This window comes from Erpetoichthys calabaricus, chromosome 2 (assembly GCF_900747795.2).
Source record: "Erpetoichthys calabaricus chromosome 2, fErpCal1.3, whole genome shotgun sequence".
Taxonomy (NCBI): Eukaryota; Metazoa; Chordata; class Cladistia; order Polypteriformes; family Polypteridae; genus Erpetoichthys; species Erpetoichthys calabaricus.
In genome coordinates, this window is record NC_041395.2 from 252,104,081 (window position 1) to 252,121,995 (window position 17,915).

The 17,915-nt window shown below is 39.3% G+C and overlaps 2 protein-coding genes across 5 annotated transcripts; both read left to right on the forward strand.

Moving 5' to 3' along the window:
* The first annotated feature begins 129 nt into the window (after positions 1-129).
* On the forward strand, positions 130-6,117 carry LOC114646942 (cytochrome P450 26C1). Of its 2 annotated transcripts, none has more exons than XM_028795363.2 (7): positions 130-506; positions 929-1,308; positions 1,697-1,921; positions 2,518-2,793; positions 3,391-3,546; positions 3,776-4,127; positions 4,672-4,886. In XM_028795363.2, the coding sequence occupies exons 2-7, from the start codon at positions 1,105-1,107 to the stop codon at positions 4,761-4,763; spliced, it is 1,305 nt and encodes a 434-aa protein (XP_028651196.1). In that variant the 5' UTR covers positions 130-506; positions 929-1,104; the 3' UTR covers positions 4,764-4,886. The 2 variants fall into 2 exon arrangements, with proteins under 2 accessions (XP_028651196.1, XP_028651195.1); XM_028795362.2 differs by having other exon boundaries at positions 136-506; positions 3,776-4,123; positions 4,672-6,117.
* Positions 6,118-6,457: 340 nt separating this feature from the next.
* Positions 6,458-13,411, forward strand: LOC114646944 (cytochrome P450 26A1). 3 transcript variants are annotated; one of them, XM_028795365.2, is made up of 7 exons: positions 6,458-6,543; positions 9,848-10,072; positions 10,242-10,523; positions 10,658-10,807; positions 10,895-11,029; positions 11,135-11,287; positions 12,749-13,411. In XM_028795365.2, the coding sequence occupies exons 2-7, from the start codon at positions 9,866-9,868 to the stop codon at positions 13,091-13,093; spliced, it is 1,272 nt and encodes a 423-aa protein (XP_028651198.1). In that variant the 5' UTR covers positions 6,458-6,543; positions 9,848-9,865; the 3' UTR covers positions 13,094-13,411. The 3 variants fall into 3 exon arrangements, with proteins under 3 accessions (XP_028651198.1, XP_028651199.1, XP_051778798.1); XM_028795366.2 differs by lacking the exon at positions 6,458-6,543 and adding an exon at positions 6,972-7,194; XM_051922838.1 differs by lacking the exon at positions 6,458-6,543 and adding an exon at positions 8,009-9,537.
* Positions 13,412-17,915: the final 4,504 nt, after the last annotated feature.

Genomic DNA, 17,915 nt, shown 5'->3' on the forward strand with positions numbered 1-17,915 from the left:
GCTGCTCCTTCTGGAGAAGTGGACCGCGCGGTGGCAGCGACAGCGAAGTCGGAGGGCCGGGGTGTCCAGTGTCGCTGACTGAAGCTGGATTACCAGGCTCATACTCAAAGAAGGCTGAGCTCCCGATTCGAAACGATTTCCTGTCATTGGTTACCTGTGTCTTCAATGAGCTGCTATTCGATCCCACAGTCGGCTGCTGTCTCTCTCCCTCTCTCTCTTTCTCTCTCCCTCTCTCTCTCTCAAAACCCCTGTGCTCCCCACTCTCTCAACTTTAGCGCACCTAATCACCACCCAACTAGACTGAAAAGCCTCCTGGTTTATGACGTCCTTTAAAATATTCAAAACTAAAAAGGCACGTCACTCTGAAGGTGGATCATACATTTTGGTAATATGCATATAACTAACTCTTCGCAAGGCACGACATGCTAAAAGAAGATAAGATCTCGGAATGAGGTTATTACTGGACAGTAGCCAGTCAGGAGACATGGCCTTCAATTTAAGGCAGTGTAAGTATGCCATGCTTCTTTTCAGTTATGAATAATTTGACTAATGTAACAAAAGTATGCAGAAAATTAACAGTGTTGCCCGTCAAAAAATAACACTGTGCCGCAAAAATAAATTAGTTAGAAAAGTTTAGTGTTCACTGTAATTACAGGTATTGTCAAACTGATATTACTCAGATATGATAAAGTGTATTACTATGTGGAGCACTCTCCTAAGGTACTCCACATGTTTACACCTACTACTACAACTTCAATGCAGTTAAAATAAAACACCATTAACAACAAAGCCAACAGGACCCGAGCAACTAGCGCCGGTCTTAGTAATGTCAGTTATTCACCAATAGACAATGTATACAAAAACCCGATTGTTTGTTTTAACATCTAGTAAAAATACTGTATTTTTTAAATTACTGTTTTATTTTCAGACCACTGAAAAGGATGCAAGCTACCAGCGGACAAAACATTTCCAAGGCTCCATGAGGAGTGCAACTTATCATTTGCCATCGCAGATAAAAAAAATATATTATTTAATACAGGAGGTTGTTTCCCAGAAAAGAACAAAAAAAAAAAAAAACAAAGACTACTCGATCGGCCGTTGAAGATGTCCCTCATTGAGATTAATCCCTTTTCATTGCTGGCAACGACCGTCACATCTGTTTTATCTGTGCTCCTGCTTTTGGCCGTATCCCGACAATTATGGACACTTCGCTGGACTCTGACACGGGACAGGACCTCTGTGCTGCCTCTTCCGAAGGGGTCGATGGGATGGCCTCTTTTTGGGGAAACCTTCCACTGGCTGCTTGAGGTACTGCAACGTTTAAATGATTCTGTATCTTCTCTACAATATTAGTTTGGTTTTCAGACAAAATCCTCACAGTATAACTGCCGTTTTAAAATGTTTATTTATTGCATTGACGTGTATATTATACATATTATATAGTACATATAATCACTGTTTATTGGCATCAGTGTCCGCGCCACCGGAATATTTATATCTGCTTTCAAATGACGAACTCTACGTGATAATATGATGAACGAGCTAATTGCCTCTACCTGACTTATTCTCTGGCCCAACTGGAGACGCATCTGAAGCACAGTGACCCCCAGTGCGGTCCTAGTAGTCATTTCCAAATGAACCACAGCGCATAATTCATTGGTATACCCGTGAATTTAACACCTCTTTTTTATGGCAGGGTTCAACTTTTCACATCTCTCGGAGAGGAAGATACGGAAACGTTTTCAAGACCCACCTTTTAGGCAAGCCTGTAATTCGTGTCACAGGAGCCGACAACATCCGGAAAATACTACTGGGAGAACACAAATTAGTGAGCACCCAGTGGCCCCTAAGTACCCGCATCATCCTCGGTCCTCACACACTTATAAACTCAGTTGGGGAGCATCATAAAAGGAAACGAAAAGTAAGTATGCAATGCCTGTAGATAGCAAAGATGTAACTCGAATCAACCGAGATATCGAAAGTATACATTTTCTTGAGTCATTACGGGGCGCTAACAATCTAAACGTTATACAGTCCCTATGGTAACCGTGGAACATTTAAGATTTGGTCTTACTGTTTTAGTAACAATCAAATGTAAACAATGAGCACGTGGGTCACATCATTCTACTGCCCACTCGGGCCTTTGTTTAATCAGAGACAAATAAATATTAAAGTTTAAAGCAAAGGGTGAATATACTATGTGTCAACAGCCAGGTTCTCTGTCCCAGTCCTGCAGGCGCTTATAACCTCCTGATGGTCTGAAGTCACTTTGAAACCGCTTGAACTGTAAACTACACAGTAAAAGGCTCAACTCATAACAGTGTGCACAGTGGTTCAAACTTAATGGGCTCCAGTTGGATAAAATGTATTTAAATGAAAGACACTACATAAAATGATTCTTTAGCATCATACAGGTTTACAGATGTTCACGCAGGTGGAATAGGGTTACCCACGAGCAAAAGTATTTAAAAAGACAGAAAACTGGTGTATAATTCTTCTTCTTCTTTCTTATCCTAGATATTCGCGACAGTTTTCAGCCAGGCAGCTCTGGAGAGTTATATTCCTCGCATCCAAGAAGTTGTCCGCTCAGAGGTGGCAAGGTGGTGTTCAGTGTGCAAAGCCATCAATGTCTACTCTGCGACCAAAGCGCTCACCTTTCGGATTGCAGTGCGCGTCCTCTTAGGCTTCAACATTGAGGACGCTCAGTTAACGCATCTATCCAAGACTTTTGAGCAACTTATGGAGAATTTGTTTTCTCTGCCTCTGGACGTGCCATTCAGTGGTCTTCGAAAAGTAATTAATGACCTTTTCCTCCTCATGCCTAGCTTAGTATTTACAACATGCTAATAAAATGAATATATTTAGAGAAGTGAATTCGTTTCGGGTAATGATAGTTAGCGCATTTAATTATAGAGACCAAGCTTCCAAATGACTCGTTGAAGATGAGATGAGCAGCTTTCCGCTCGTGTGCAATTTAAAGTTATCGCGGAATGATTTGTCTAACTTTTTAACTTTAAATGCACACTAAAAGGAAAAATGATTCATGGATAAAATGTTAACATGGTTGAAATGGTTAGATCAATCGAAAGCAAAATGATAGAATTGTTTCACTGCGAAAAAGTTCCTGATAAATGTGTTGTAAATAATTCTGCAGCTACAAATTGCAATATACAGCATTCTTTTTTGTGATCTCTCACTGTTACACAAATAGTATCCTTATTATGTATGACTAACTTGAGTGTCGGTTAAACGTTATTTTTGTAAGAAATTTGTAACAAAAAACAGAAAACATAGTCTGTAACGAAGAAATGTTTATCTGTTCTTCTTGATATGCAGAACTAACCTATACATTGTTGCATATTTTTTATTTTATTTTGCTTCGTTCTAAAGGGGATCAAAGCACGAGATATACTACACGAATGTATGGAGAATATAATTTCTCAAAAGCTGCGTGAGGACCGATCTGAAACGTATAGCGATGCGCTCGATTACATGATGAGTAGCGCCACAGAAAGCGGTGAAGAACTGAGCATACAAGATCTAAAGGTAAACTGAAAACATACATCGTAAATTGTTTCCGCTTTATAAGCTTATGTGATGCCTTGGGATTACCGCTTTGAATTTTGCTACTTTAAAGCTTCATTGTGGTGGAAAACAAAACAAAGTGCCATCCTGGTTAGCAGCCAATCCGAGATTTGGTCTCATAAGTAATAGCTAGACACCTGTGGTAGAATTTGCCTTTTCTTTTAAAACATTTCCACCCCTTCCCTTGTAGGAGTCTGCAGTTGAACTCATTTTTGCAGCTTATTCTACCACCGCCAGCGCCAGCACATCTCTTGTCCTCCAGCTTCTCAAAAACCCGTCTGTGGCCGACAAGGCGGCGCAGGAGCTTTCATCCCAAGGCGTCATCTGTGCCGAGCACTGTGTACCGAGCAGCGCACTTCCGGAGGTCCAAGAAAAGAAAACGACTAAATACTTCAATGAGACGAGTCGCCGGCCGGAACTTAGTTTGGAGAAGCTGGACCGACTACGTTATCTCGACTGCGTAGTGAAAGAAGTTCTGCGGATCCTTCCACCTGTTTCGGGAGGTTACAGGACAGCACTTCAGACCTTTGAACTGGACGTAGGTATTGAATAACCATCCTAGGAGACTGAGCCTGTCATACTACAAACCTGGTCAGTGAAAATGCACGTGCCAGTAGCTTGTGGAAGATAACCTAGGTCATAAGAGTGGGACCAATGAAGGACTTTAAAACACTGGATGGGAATGGCAAAACGGGCGTCTCATATGCATCTGATGCTGCCCCCTAGTGGCAAGTTATTAGAGCCCAAACAGCATTAACGTACTGTATTTTCATATAATAAACGGCTAATTTTACCCTGCATGTAAGCGTTTTTGTTTTTTGGAAAACACGTTTTTTAGAAAACACACTGATCCAATATACATAAAACCATAACAGCCCCTTTCATAGCTGGGTCCATGATATTAACCATTATCGTTATCTCTTCAAAGTGCATTGCGTTCAAAGTAATTTATTGGGTATGTTAATGCTGCCTTTGTTTTGGATTTTTTTAATTACAAAAAGCAGTGTACGGTACAACTGTGTGCTATCACATAACCGAGTGAAAGTCGAACAATAAAAGATTAACATCTATCTGTCTTATCCACAGGGCTATCAGATACCAAAAGGCTGGAGCGTGATGTACAGTATTCGAGACACTCAAGAGACTGCAGCTGTTTATCAGAACGCATCTCTGTTTGATCCAGATCGTTTTGGTCCAGAAAGGGACGAAGGCAAAGCTGGACGGTTCAATTACATCCCATTTGGAGGGGGAATCAGGAGCTGCATCGGCAAAAAACTAGCCCTCATTATCTTAAAAACTCTAGCCGTTGAGCTACTTTCTGTGGCAAAACTGGAGTTGGCTACCGCAACTTTCCCTAAGATGCAAACGGTCCCTATTGTGCACCCCGTTAATGGACTACACGTTTATTTTAATTCCTTGTATACGGAGGCTGAGAAGTCCGACCAAGCATAAAGAGACGGTCTTGTGTCTTCGTACGACAGAAGAGTACACCTAATCTATTGCTGTTAAGTTTTCACGAGAAAGAAAGCAGTCTATACTTAAACTTAATTTTCTTATTTAAACTTTAAATTATTTTATATATAGTTAAAAATGACACTTGGAATGTTGTCTCATAGTAGTGTCTAGAAATGTAAAGAACTTCGGTATGTGTTTATTTAATGGCTGTTAGACCGTGGGAATCAAATTGTTAGTAAAATATTCTGCGCGATAAATGTATACGTCTGTGAACATCACCGTTTGAAAGGTTCTTGACTTGTGCAAAATGTTTAATAAAACAACGTGACCAAAAATAATGATTAAATGTATGATACGGCTACAGCTTTTATAGAGTGCCGAAGGCCTGAATGTAAAACGAATAGTGTTTGCATTGGTGTCTTCCAGCTCCCAGAATGCACGGAGCCTTGCCTTCTTCGGTTATCCTGTTTTGAAGAACAGAATTGTCATATAAAACTACTAACAATGAAAACGTTAGTCTGACACTTTCATGAAATTTGAAATAATGAAAGCAAACAGAAGCAGAATATTTGGGAGTATATCTTATATAGCACTTTTCACCGGTACTGTTTAGTGTTTTCCACAAAATGGGACAAAAAAAATGCAGATTATTGCAGAATACCCGGCTTCTCCAAGTGTGTAAATCCCTCAATTTTTTTCCTTCAGTTGCGTAACTTGCTTTAAACCGAGTCCCGGAGCATTCTCTGTGATGGCCTGGCGTCCACTCCCTTGCTTTGTGTCTGATATTCTCAGAATATATCTTGGCTCCCCGCGCCACAGGAATTGCTTCAATAAATGGATAATCTGTTTTTAAAACAGGTACAGTACAAATAATTACAGGAATGGCTGTGTTTACGCGGTGGATTAATATCGTTTTGCTATATTTATGTAAAAGATGTAAGCAAATAAAAATTGACCGCTGTTTTCGAGAAGCAGATCTACGACAATCGCTTCAAGTCTGTGGTAGGTGATGTATATTTCTGGTAACTGACATAGTATAAATAATAAAAAAAAGGTTATGTTCCTATTTAAGAGCGACTTTTCGACTTTGTTTGTGATTCTGTGGTAGAAAGCTGATTCTTAAATATTTCCCTTGGTTTTAAGTCAAACAATATTGTTCCCCCAAGTGATTTTTTCTCAAGCGAGGGGGTGAACCTGCAAATGAGGAAGGACTCAAGTGTGATCTGACTCGTGTTGGCAGGGTGACCCCTTTGTGAACCAGAAGACATGCACTTCTGACCTTGCCTAAAAGGTGAATCTTTATTGACAATACTGGTAAATCCGTAGGCGGTGAAAATATGTGTCAATGACTAACTTTAATTAGTCAAATTCTCAAAGCACTTTAAAAACAATTAGCTCCTGAATAGATTAAAAAACATAAAATACCTTGTAACCAACAACAGAAGTGATTACCAGCTATAAAATACCACAGAAAACCGAGGAATCGGGGCATCGGGAAAACAGGTAAAATGTCATCCCACTTGGAATTAAATAAACAAACTAAGGTTAGAAACTTACATTTTCGATTTTGAGCCTTGATACACCTGATTAAGGCTCATTGGTCGTCACGATTTCTTTTAATATTCTTTTATATGGAAATACTCTTACTTTTTTTTCGCAAATAATTGAACTGTGTAACTTAAGGATTATACATGGGGAATCGCCATTAAACACATGAAATCGGGAGGCAATCGCTCCTTGGCAAACTTTGGATTATTCTACCGCAAAAGGGGCCTTACTTGGTTTCTGTGGTTAATTAAAACTCTCTATTTGAATTGCGTACTCTTTATCTCTTGACCCAATTACCAGATCAGTGTAAGTGGTTTTAATCATGCTTTTTGGAGATTGGCAGTAGCTGTGGGGAGATAATAGCGGTTTCCTGCAGTAATTATTGGTGCTCAGGCTCCCGTATCTCGTTATTTGATGGACAGTGAACTTGGCGAGGTTTCCTTCAGAGTTCACCCAGATGTCACGGTCCGTGTTGTAGGTCACAAGCAGGTCAGCGCTTGGGAATGGAAAGCACCCCCGGGGAAGCGCCGTGCACTCCGACACTGATCGGGGAAGCAGTCGGCAGTGTCTTCTCCATCCAGCTCGCATGCATCCCATTTCGACTTGGTAAATTATACAGTTTGTGCACCGTTGTGGACGGGTGGAGTCAAAGATCGGCGTATTTTCTTCCGTGCCTTAGTAAATGGGCTTGCAAGTATACTCTTATTTAGTATTCTTAGAAGTAGGCAACTTTGAGTTCGATGCGCTGGGAGAGCTTCAGGAGTTTATAAAAATGCGCAAAAAATAGAAAGCCATTCTCGGGGAAGCATGTGACTCGGGTGCTATACAGCAGCAACAATCAGTAGGAGGAAAGCAATTTACTGCATATATCTTTTGTGAGTGCTTCATATCCGCCGCATGAAGCACCTACGCCAATTCTCGACTGTCTGTAAACTCCAGTTTCGTCATCCTGTTTGAATCTTTTATCAGTAGCTTTACAATTAAAAAGTAATGATACATATGCTGATGACATGGATAAAATGCCTAAAGAAGCAACGAAGGTGTGCAAATTGATATAAAGTTCAGTTTATTTATTATAAAGCACCCTTCTAAACATTTACAGTACCCAAACAAGCATAAGTCCTTAACAGACACTTCGTCAGACATTCAAAATGGAAGTTTCTAAGTTCCATACAATCCTGCTTGACAAGTACTGAAGTGTTTGAGTAGGGGTGTTGTCTAACTCTAAAACAAGATTTTGGATAATTGCTTTGGACAGCTTTATGCATTTTACGTGAACTGCTATTGAACTTCTCGTAGCACACGCCCATCACTTTCAGCATCTCGAACCTATTCGAATTCCCTGCCGGCGTCAAATCCATCGATCTTTAAACACCAGAAGCTGCACTTTGTTTAATTTTGTAATCTTGCACGGTTAGTGAAGGATTCTTTCAAAAGGAATCAAAGCGACATGTGATCGCAGCATTGCTGCAACTGTCTGCTCTAATCTGCCAAACAGCTGAATCAGTAAATAAATCAAAAGCGCGGCGATGACAGCAATACAAGCGACCATCACAATAAGATGCGTGATTAACGATGGTTGTAAAATTGTATAAGGGTCATCCCAAACGTGGGACACCATATGCTTTGAATGGTTGTGTGTCGCGGACCGGGCGCGGAAGAATCAAAGGTAAACCACAGGGCACCATGTCACGTGGCACAACAGTGAAAAGTGCGACCCGACAGGCGCACAAAAGCGGGGGGAGAGGGGGCGTTCAATGGGTGGAGGTAGAGGTATGCCGATGCTAAGTGGGACGGGACGGAGGCGCTACCCATTCTGAATGCAGACGAGCAGCATTGCGTGCGTTGTTGACCTTACAGCAGCTGTAAACGCGTCTCCTGATGCTTGTGCATGCCATTAATAACAGGGTTGGCTGTTTACTTCTTTTAATATAACCTATTGGTGATTCCATTTTTTTTAATCTGACCCAAGTTTGAACCTGCAGTTACAGCAGGATATCATAATTTTAGAATCTCTTAGCGAGCGGACACTGCCATCCTTTGCCTGCCCACTCCGGGGGTTAAAGTCAGGCCAGTACTGTCTATTTGAATTTAACAAGTCCCGAAGGGTTTAAAAATATCCTAAATAATTGAAATCGCGCCCAAGTTGCAGCGCCGAGTTATCGTTATAACAATTTAAAGTCTAAGTGAGAACTAATGCAATGTTCGCACACACTAGGCTTTTAATTATTTCTATCGAATCTAATAAGTAACTCAAACTGAAACTCTTACATTTGCAGCACACAAGTCTTTCACCGCAAAATGAAAATTAGTTTACAAAAATATCAGAAAATGGATAAACCCGCCCCAGGCATTAGCACCAACACCTTCAGTGTACGCTAGCAAAGTGCTTCTTACAAAGAACCTTCAATGCTTCCTATTGTGCTTGGGCATTAACACCTTTTCAAAGTTAAATCCAAAGGATTGTCCACATACTACAGGAGGTAGTATTAGAATGCGCTTATAACAAATGGTTAAGGATTTTGGAGAGCGTCACCATGTGGGCGGGGTCAGTGAAAAGGCACAATCCACAATTAAAGATGAACTTTCTGTGAACTAATTTATCTGACCAAGGTAAAAAAAAAAGAGGCTGAGACCTGGAAAGCGTATAAAAGGAGGCATAAAAAGGATCAAACTCTGTCGACAGCAAAACCTTTCAACAGTTTTCCTCCATCACCTTAGTCTAAACACCAGCATTGCTGCAGCTACTTTCAGAACACAATGGTTTTGTACACGCTCTTTGCGACTTTTTTTTGCACCCTCGTGTTGCCACTTTTGTTATTTTTAGCTGCAGTTAAACTATGGGAAATTTACATCGTAAGTGGAAGAGATCCTACTTGCCTGAGTCCTTTGCCCCCCGGTACGATGGGGATACCGTTTCTTGGTGAAACTCTTCAGATGGTTCTTCAGGTAAATTCATGTCTTATTTCTACTGTCCGCACCATAGCTGGAGTTTTCAGTGCTGTCCTCGACATCATTTAGGCGAGATGAATTTATTTCACCTATGCCAAAGTGCAGCAGCGCCACCTTCGTGGCGTCGTGTAAGAGCTGAATCACCCTTGCCTCCGTGTATTGCTTTATGCATTGATGATTTTGGATGGCTAGGTCTGGTATTAGGTTCCCTTATGTTTTAAAGTTGCACATAAGTTCACGTTTAAACGATCGTTGTGGTTTCTTTAAAGGAAAACAATTGTAACACTCATAAATTACTTCTTTACAGAGGCGAAAATTTTTGCGCATGAAGCGCCAAAAATACGGCTTTATCTACAAGACACATCTTTTCGGGAGTCCCACCATTCGGATAATGGGAGCTGAAAACGTGCGACAGATTTTGCTGGGGGAGCATAAGCTTGTATCCGTCCAGTGGCCAGCGTCTGTGAGGACCATCCTGGGTTCAGGCACTCTTTCCAGTTTGCACGACTCTGAGCACAGAAACCGCAAGAAGGTAGGGCGTATATTCGAATATCACCTGCTATGACCACAAATAACCGAGTTAGCTTTCAGTTAACAGCATACTAACGACCAGCTGAAGTTGATGATTTTATATATAACGTAGCACAGAAATGATTGAATAAAATTATGCCGCATACCGACCTACTTTTGGGTTTCTGCAGGTGATCATGAGGGCGTTTTCCAGGGAGGCTCTGGAATACTACGTTCCAGTCATTGAGGAGGAGGTGAGATGTGCAGTGTCAGAGTGGCTGGCAAGTGGCTCAGGAGTTCTGGTATATCCGGAGGCGAAGCGCCTCATGTTCCGCATTGCCATGAGGATACTCCTCGGGTTCGAACCCGAGAAGACTAAACGAGACGAGCACGAATTGGTGGATGCCTTTGAAGAAATGTCTAGAAACCTGTTCTCTCTGCCCATTGATGTTCCCTTCAGTGGTCTATATCGGGTAAGTAACTAATTCACTTAAAGACAGTTTATTAAATACTCAAGTGCCAAAAAACGTTGTGATTCGAAGGCATAGTTTGTTTTAATTACACTATTTAGGCCGGCGCTCTTTCAATATCTGTTTTGTTTCCGCAGGGACTAAAAGCTCGCAATTTCATCCATGCCAAAATCGATGAAAATCTGAAGGAAAAGATTTCCAACAACAACTTCGACAGTCAGCACAAAGACGCTCTGCAGCTGTTAATTGAACATGGTGAGAAAAACGGAGAGCGACTCAGCATGCAGGTAATGCTGTGAACAGTATTCAAAAAACCCGCGTGTAGCCCCCCACAGTCCAATCGCAGTGACTGCACTCTTGCGCTTTGTTTACAGGAGTTGAAGGCATCAGCCACTGAGCTGCTGTTTGGGGGCCATGAAACAACAGCCAGCGCTGCCACCTCCCTGGTGATGTTCCTGGGTCTGCATCCAGAAGTCGTGGAAAATGTGAGGAAGGAGCTCTATGCTAAGGTAGTGAACGAAGTGCACCGTCTCGTAGGTTTTAACACAGTGGGTACCATTGTCGTGGCTTTCCCTGACATAACGTAAAATTCTCTCTTTACTCTGCAATTCAAGGGATTTCTCGGAAGCAGCAGCTCGGACAAAAGGCTAAGCATCGAAAATCTTGAGCATCTTAAGTACACCGCGTGTGTCGTCAAGGAGACATTGAGAATTAGTCCATCGGTACCGGGGGCTTTTCGAGTGGCTCTAAAAACGTTTGAATTAAATGTAAGTAAAATTTGCATAAGTATTTTAATAGCTATTGGCGTAATACGACACCTGAATTTCTATTTTTATATAATCATTCATGATGAAATAAAGTCCGTTTTAAATTGCAATTTGCTTTTTGCCCAGGTCCCTACCCACCAGTTACAAGACAGTTCAGTTAATACCTGTCAGTGTACCAAAATAATTATTAAAATTACATACAGTGCAGCTACTCGAGGCAGAGATTATTTTTAAGAAAAAGTTTAATGATTCAAAAAGGCACCAGTATTAAATAAGTTATTTCAGACAACTCAGCCATTATTTTCTACATTTTAATATTACAACGTTTTTGTCCCAGCACCACCAGATATATGGTTGTGTCCTATTATGCCAGATGGAATGCCAAACCACTACACCTTACACATGCTCATTCATGTTCTTAGAATTTTAGAGCTGCTAATTATATTAACACCATAATCTTTATGATCGAAATTTAGCCTGGAAAAGACCCACTCACTCAATTGGAGAAAGGGGCACAGATGGTGACCAGTTTGTAAATTGAACTTGGCTCCCTGAATATGCGAGGTAGCATCTCCAAACAATCCGCACCTCCCACTCTCCAACTATTTTTGTCCTTGTGATAGACTTTTCAGTTTTTGTGGCATGTATTTTTAAGAATAAACAATTTAGTTTTTATTATACACTTCTAATAACCTTGCAAACAACTACACCTTTTTACAATAACTACATTCTCCAAAGTATACTGCAGGTACAGCCCTGTTTTTTCTAAAGATTTATATGCAACTTTATTCTTCAAAGGACAGTCTGTTCTTAACTTAATATACACATTTCCATTCTTGTGTTGGAGCCTTACAGCCTACCCATTTTAGTCAGTTTTTTTGTTCTAAGATCCTAAGTTAAGTTTGAAGTTATTTCATATGTCTGTAAACCATTAAGAATGACTAAAAACTATTTCTGTTGTTAAAGTCCACTGTTCGCATATTACAAGCAAGATAAAATATTCAATGGAATTTGTTTCAGACATACGGTAGTAAAAAGATAACATTTGCATACTATAAATAACGAGCTTTCCATAAGCACAATTAGTCTCATTTAAAGCGATGCTTGTGTTAAAGCCCTGGAATGTGTGGTTTACTAGTTAAAATGAATACTAAACTCAGGGAGGGTGCTCAATAAGCAGTCATTGATCTATTAAGCAATTGTCTAACAGCTGGATACATTTATTCAATATGTACATAGAATTAAAGAGTCCACAGGGTCACATAAAACAGCAGTCAATAAACTGACAATTTGCAAGCAATTTCATGCTTGTCATTTAGCTTGTAGCCTCTTAAGCAAGTCCTACAATCATTCTGTTCATGTTTACTGTTTTCCAGAGGTCCTGAAACATTTGTATTTCTTGTGTATCTTTTTATAAATATGTCCATTGTATTTATTAGCATTCAAATTTTTTTTTAACAGGGTTATCAGATTCCAAAAGGTTGGAATGTTATTTACAGCATTTGTGACACACATGATGTTGCACCAATTTTCCCCAATAAGGATGAGTTTAACCCTGATCGATTCATGACAGATCTTCCTGAAGATGCATCAAGATTTAATTATATTCCCTTTGGCGGTGGTTCAAGAAGCTGTGTTGGCAAAGAATATGCAAAAATCCTTCTCAAAATATTTTTGATAGAACTTGCAAAGAGTTGTAACTGGACTCTCTTAAATGGACCACCCACGATGAAAACGGGACCAACTGTATACCCGGTGGACAATCTCCCTACAAAATTCAGCCATTTTATTGACAGCTACAAATAGTCTGCTCTATAGTTGTCATTTTTTTTAAGTTTCTGTTTAAATTTTAAAACATTGTGTTGTCATGTTTTGTATTTAACTTGTGTATTTATATGTCCTTTTAAATGTTTTTTTGTAAATTGATGCACATGATGTGCATAAAACATGTACTTCTTTAAGCACTATTTGTGAAATTAGAATTGTATTTTCTTTATAAATTTAACTATTCTATTTAAAGTAACAACTAAACATTAGCGTTGTAATATTTAGTATGTTTACTGCAATTTATTTAAATTATACAAACTGTATGGGATTTTGGAAATAAATATTTTTGAACATAAATTTAATCATTTTTTTTTCCCCCCAGACAGTTGGTTAGATTTAAGTAGCATATGAAATGATGACTGAAGCCTATTGAAAAACCAAATATTGGCTGTTCTAAACCTACCCATGTGTTACCATGAAATTGCTGACAAAAATATGAATTGCTGAAATTTGCAATGATTGTAATTTGTATGCTCAGGTTACCTACAACAGTGGGTAGTATTGTTAAATTTATTGCTTTTGAACTGGATAAACTGTTTACAACATGGATAAATATGGGCCAGTCACTGATATTCGTGCCAATTTACGATTGAAAGTAAGCATTTTCAGGATGTACAATGAAAGCTTGCATACATGAGAAATACCCACATCGAGGTAAGGGTCCTCTGGAACTGGGAGGCAGCAGCACTGATCACAGTAACACTGTGATGTCCCAAGAAATACAAATATTCTTAAATTTGTGCACTGACTTGTCTCTCATGTTTTAAACTGAGATATTATCTGGTCAAATATAAAAATGAAATCTTGATTATTTTACACTCCCTGTAGGAACAGTTTTAGTTTAATAAACCAAACTTTGTTCAGACCTAAAACATCAAAGGACAATGTTAAGTATTCAGAAAAACGTTATTATTGTGTAAGGACACACCATGAAAGTGGTAAAACCATTATAATAGATTTCAAAAAGGGTGGAGTAGGTGATTACAAGAAAATCTTAGATACTTTAGACATCACATTTTTCTTTAAGCTGCCCTAAGGGTTAGGTTGTTAGGCTTAGGACCTTACATACTGAAAGTCAGTCTACCTTAAGTTAAATGATGTGTACAAATCTTCAGCACTGTCATCATGGATCACATAGGGTCTTGTTTCCTTGAGTTCTGCAAACATATGCAATGGACACTCTTATATCAGGTAAGTTAAGTGAGGCAGCACCTTCTGATCCACTGGGCTACATTTATGCCATGACTTGTGGCTAAGTTCAACCCATGAACACAGTTGGAATGGAAATGTTTCAAAATAATCCACACAAGGTTCTGAAACCCATTTATTTTTCAAACATTCTTATTCACACAGGGGCAAAGCTTATCTTGGTAGCATTTGGTGTAAGGTAGGATCTAACTGAAGGCAAAGCTCCAGTTTACTGGAAGGCACACATCTTACACTCGGGTAATTTAAAGCAACCAATAAATTTCCCTTGGGGATTAATACAGTATGCCAAATTTGTGTGCCTTCCTAAATTCAGTTCAATGAAAAGATTATTACAGATTGGCAATTACATGGTTATGTCTACTTGTCCATGTACAACATCAGCAAGCACTAAATAGTTCTATTAAAGAAAGCAGTTATTAAAATTTCTCTGACAATATCTCACATACTGTATATATAAAGTGAAAGGAGTGAAAGATGCTTTTTGTTTAATCTTTATCTCTAGGACTTGGCTCTTGAACAAAATGTCTCATTATGAGAAAATGAAGTTCAGGTTAGATAATTTGAACTTCAGGTTGTACAGTCGTCAGCATATTGTACAGTATTTTATTCATAAAAATAATACACTACCCTTGGCAGAAGCTTATGTACATATTGAAACAAAACATCATAATGTGATAAAGCTTGGGTTATCAGAGGTCAAAGCACATTAACATGATGTGATTGATAAAATGGCCCAGCCATGACCCTGTGAACCTTAGCTAACCCTGGGTGTTGCTTTCCAAAGCTCTGTTGATTTCTAGCGTGAACAAAATACTATAGTAAAAGTTTGTGCCATATATATTGCTACATATAATGTAAACAGACAAAATTAAATGAAAAATTAAAATCAAACATTTTAATTTTGGGATTTGTTTAAGTAACAAATCAAAACATCAGCTTTATCAAAACTATTGTATCTGTTTGGATGGTGGTATAAACATTTTGGACCTGTTGAAACATACAGAATTTGTGACACATGATTGTGTGTACTTAGATATTACAAATATTAAATGTGAATAAATCTCCAAATATTCCAAACATTTTCATCAAAAACTAGAAAATCAAACATACCACATTTAAAAACATTAAAGCAATTACCAAAAACATACATGGTCTCATGACTGAACCAAATCAATCCATTGCTCCAAAAATGATGAGCTTAATGCTTTTCCATTTGGACAATCATATAATAAAATTCCAATGGCACCTTGATGTACCAAATCAATCAGAAAATGCAAAGTGACAATATGAATGATATACCATAAAATATTTATGCAATAAAGTATAATGAATTCATTGAAAAAAAAAATAATGGTGCGGATAAATTGCTAATTCTACAAAACCCGTATTTTTTTTCCAAATGAGGAAATTAATTTTCATCTATTTGTCATATTTGTTTTATTCTACTCTGGGTTTTGGGAGAATGTGTCCTGATTGGTGGATGTTACTCTGGTATAGGAAGCAAATTAGCACAACTCTGCAAAATACGGAATTCAGAAAACTTATTTTTTTAAGTTACACCTTTTCCTAAGCTATATTTTATAAAAAATAAAATTGACAAATTCATTTCATTAAGTAAAATTGACAGTCCTGCTGCTGAGAACAAAAGAGTTTGTAAAATATGTGAAATGCTTGCTGCTATTTTGCTGTGTTTTGAAATAATAAATATTTTGTTAGCTTTATTTTTTTCTAAAATGAAGATTGAGCAAACATTTTGTTGAGTTTTAGTTTAATTCTGCAGTACCCATCTCAGTTCAAATAGAAGCATAGGCCACTGCACCATCGACAGCAGCATCTGCAGCTGAAGCAAGAAAAAAATCTCTTGTAGTTTTCTTAAAAACAGAACTAGATTTTCAACATTTGCCTTTTTTGTAACTATTCACCTACTACTCCATTCAATGAAACTTTGTTTTCAAAAGAATAAATGCCTATTTCTGTAAGTCATTTCTCCTTTTTTAATAAAATATTTCCATTTTAAATGAAGCCACATGAGTTTTCCGATAATTATGTTCCCAAATCACTTCCAGTATGATGACAAGACAATATACTGCATTTTTTCACCTTTAGGACTGAATGAGATCCAAAAACAGGGTGTCATGAAAGTTGCAGTGAATAACACTACTGACTCTTAGCAGTGTTCATGTGGACTGTCTTTGGATACTTCTGTTTCTTCCCACCTCCCAAAAACATACAGTGCATCTGGAAAGTATTCACAGCGCATCACTTTTTCCACATTTTCTTATGTTATAGCCTTATTCCAAAATGGATTAAATTCATTTTTCTCTAAGTTTACTTGAGGTTTTTGCAAATTTATTAAAAATAAAAAAAAAACTGAGAAATCACATGTACATAAGTATTCACAGCCTTTGCTCAATACTTTGTCGATGCACCTTTGGCAGCAATTACAGCCTCAAGTCTTTTTGAATATGATGCCACAAGCTTGGCACACCTATCCTTGGCCAGTTTCGCCCATTCCTCTTTGCAGCACCTCTCAAGCTCCATCAGGTTGGATGGGAAGCGTCGGTGCACAGCCATTTTAAGATCTCTCCAGAGATGTTCAATCGGATTCAAGTCTGGGCTCTGGCTGGGCCACTCAAGGACATTCACAGAGTTGTCCTGAAGCCACTCCTTTGATACCTTGGCTGTGTGCTTAGGGTCGTTGTCCTGCTGAAAGATGAACCGTCGCCCCAGTCTGAGGTCAAGAGCGCTCTGGAGCAGGTTTTCATCCAGGATGTCTCTGTACATTGCTGCAGTCATCTTTCCCTTTATCCTGACTAGTCTCCCAGTCCCTGCCGCTGAAAAACATCCCCACAGCGTGATGCTGCCACCACCATGCTTCATTGTAGGGATGGTATTGGCCTGGTGATGAGCGGTGCCTGGTTTCCTCCAAACGTGACGCCTGGCATTCACACCAAAGAGTTCAATCTTTGTCTCATCAGACCAGAGAATTTTTTTTCTCATGGTCTGAGAGTCCTTCAGGTGCCTTTTGGCAAACTCCAGGCGGGCTGCCATGTGCCTTTTACTAAGGAGTGGCTTCCGTATGGCCACTCTACCATACAGGCCTGATTGGTGGATTGCTGCAGAGATGGTTGTCCTTCTGGAAGGTTCTCCTCTCTCCACAGAGGACCTCTGGAGCTCTGACGTGAGTGACCATCAGGTTCTTGGTCACCTCCCTGACTAAGGCCCTTCTCCCCCGATTGCTCAGTTTAGATGGCCGGTCAGCTCTAGGAAGAGTCCTGGTGGTTTTGAACTTCTTCCACTTACGGATGATGGAGGCCACTGTGCTCATTGGGACCTTCAAAGCAGCAGAAATTTTTCTGTAACCTTCCCCAGATTTGTGCCTTGAGACAATCCTGTATCAGAGGTCTACAGACAATTCCTTTGACTTCATGCTTGGTTTGTGCTCTGACATGAACTGTCAACTGTGGGACCTCATATAGACTGGTGTGTGCCTTTCCAAATCATGTCCAATCAACAGAATTTACCACAGGTGGACTCCAATTAAGCTGCAGAAACATCTCAAGGATGATCAGGAGAAACAGGATGCACCTGA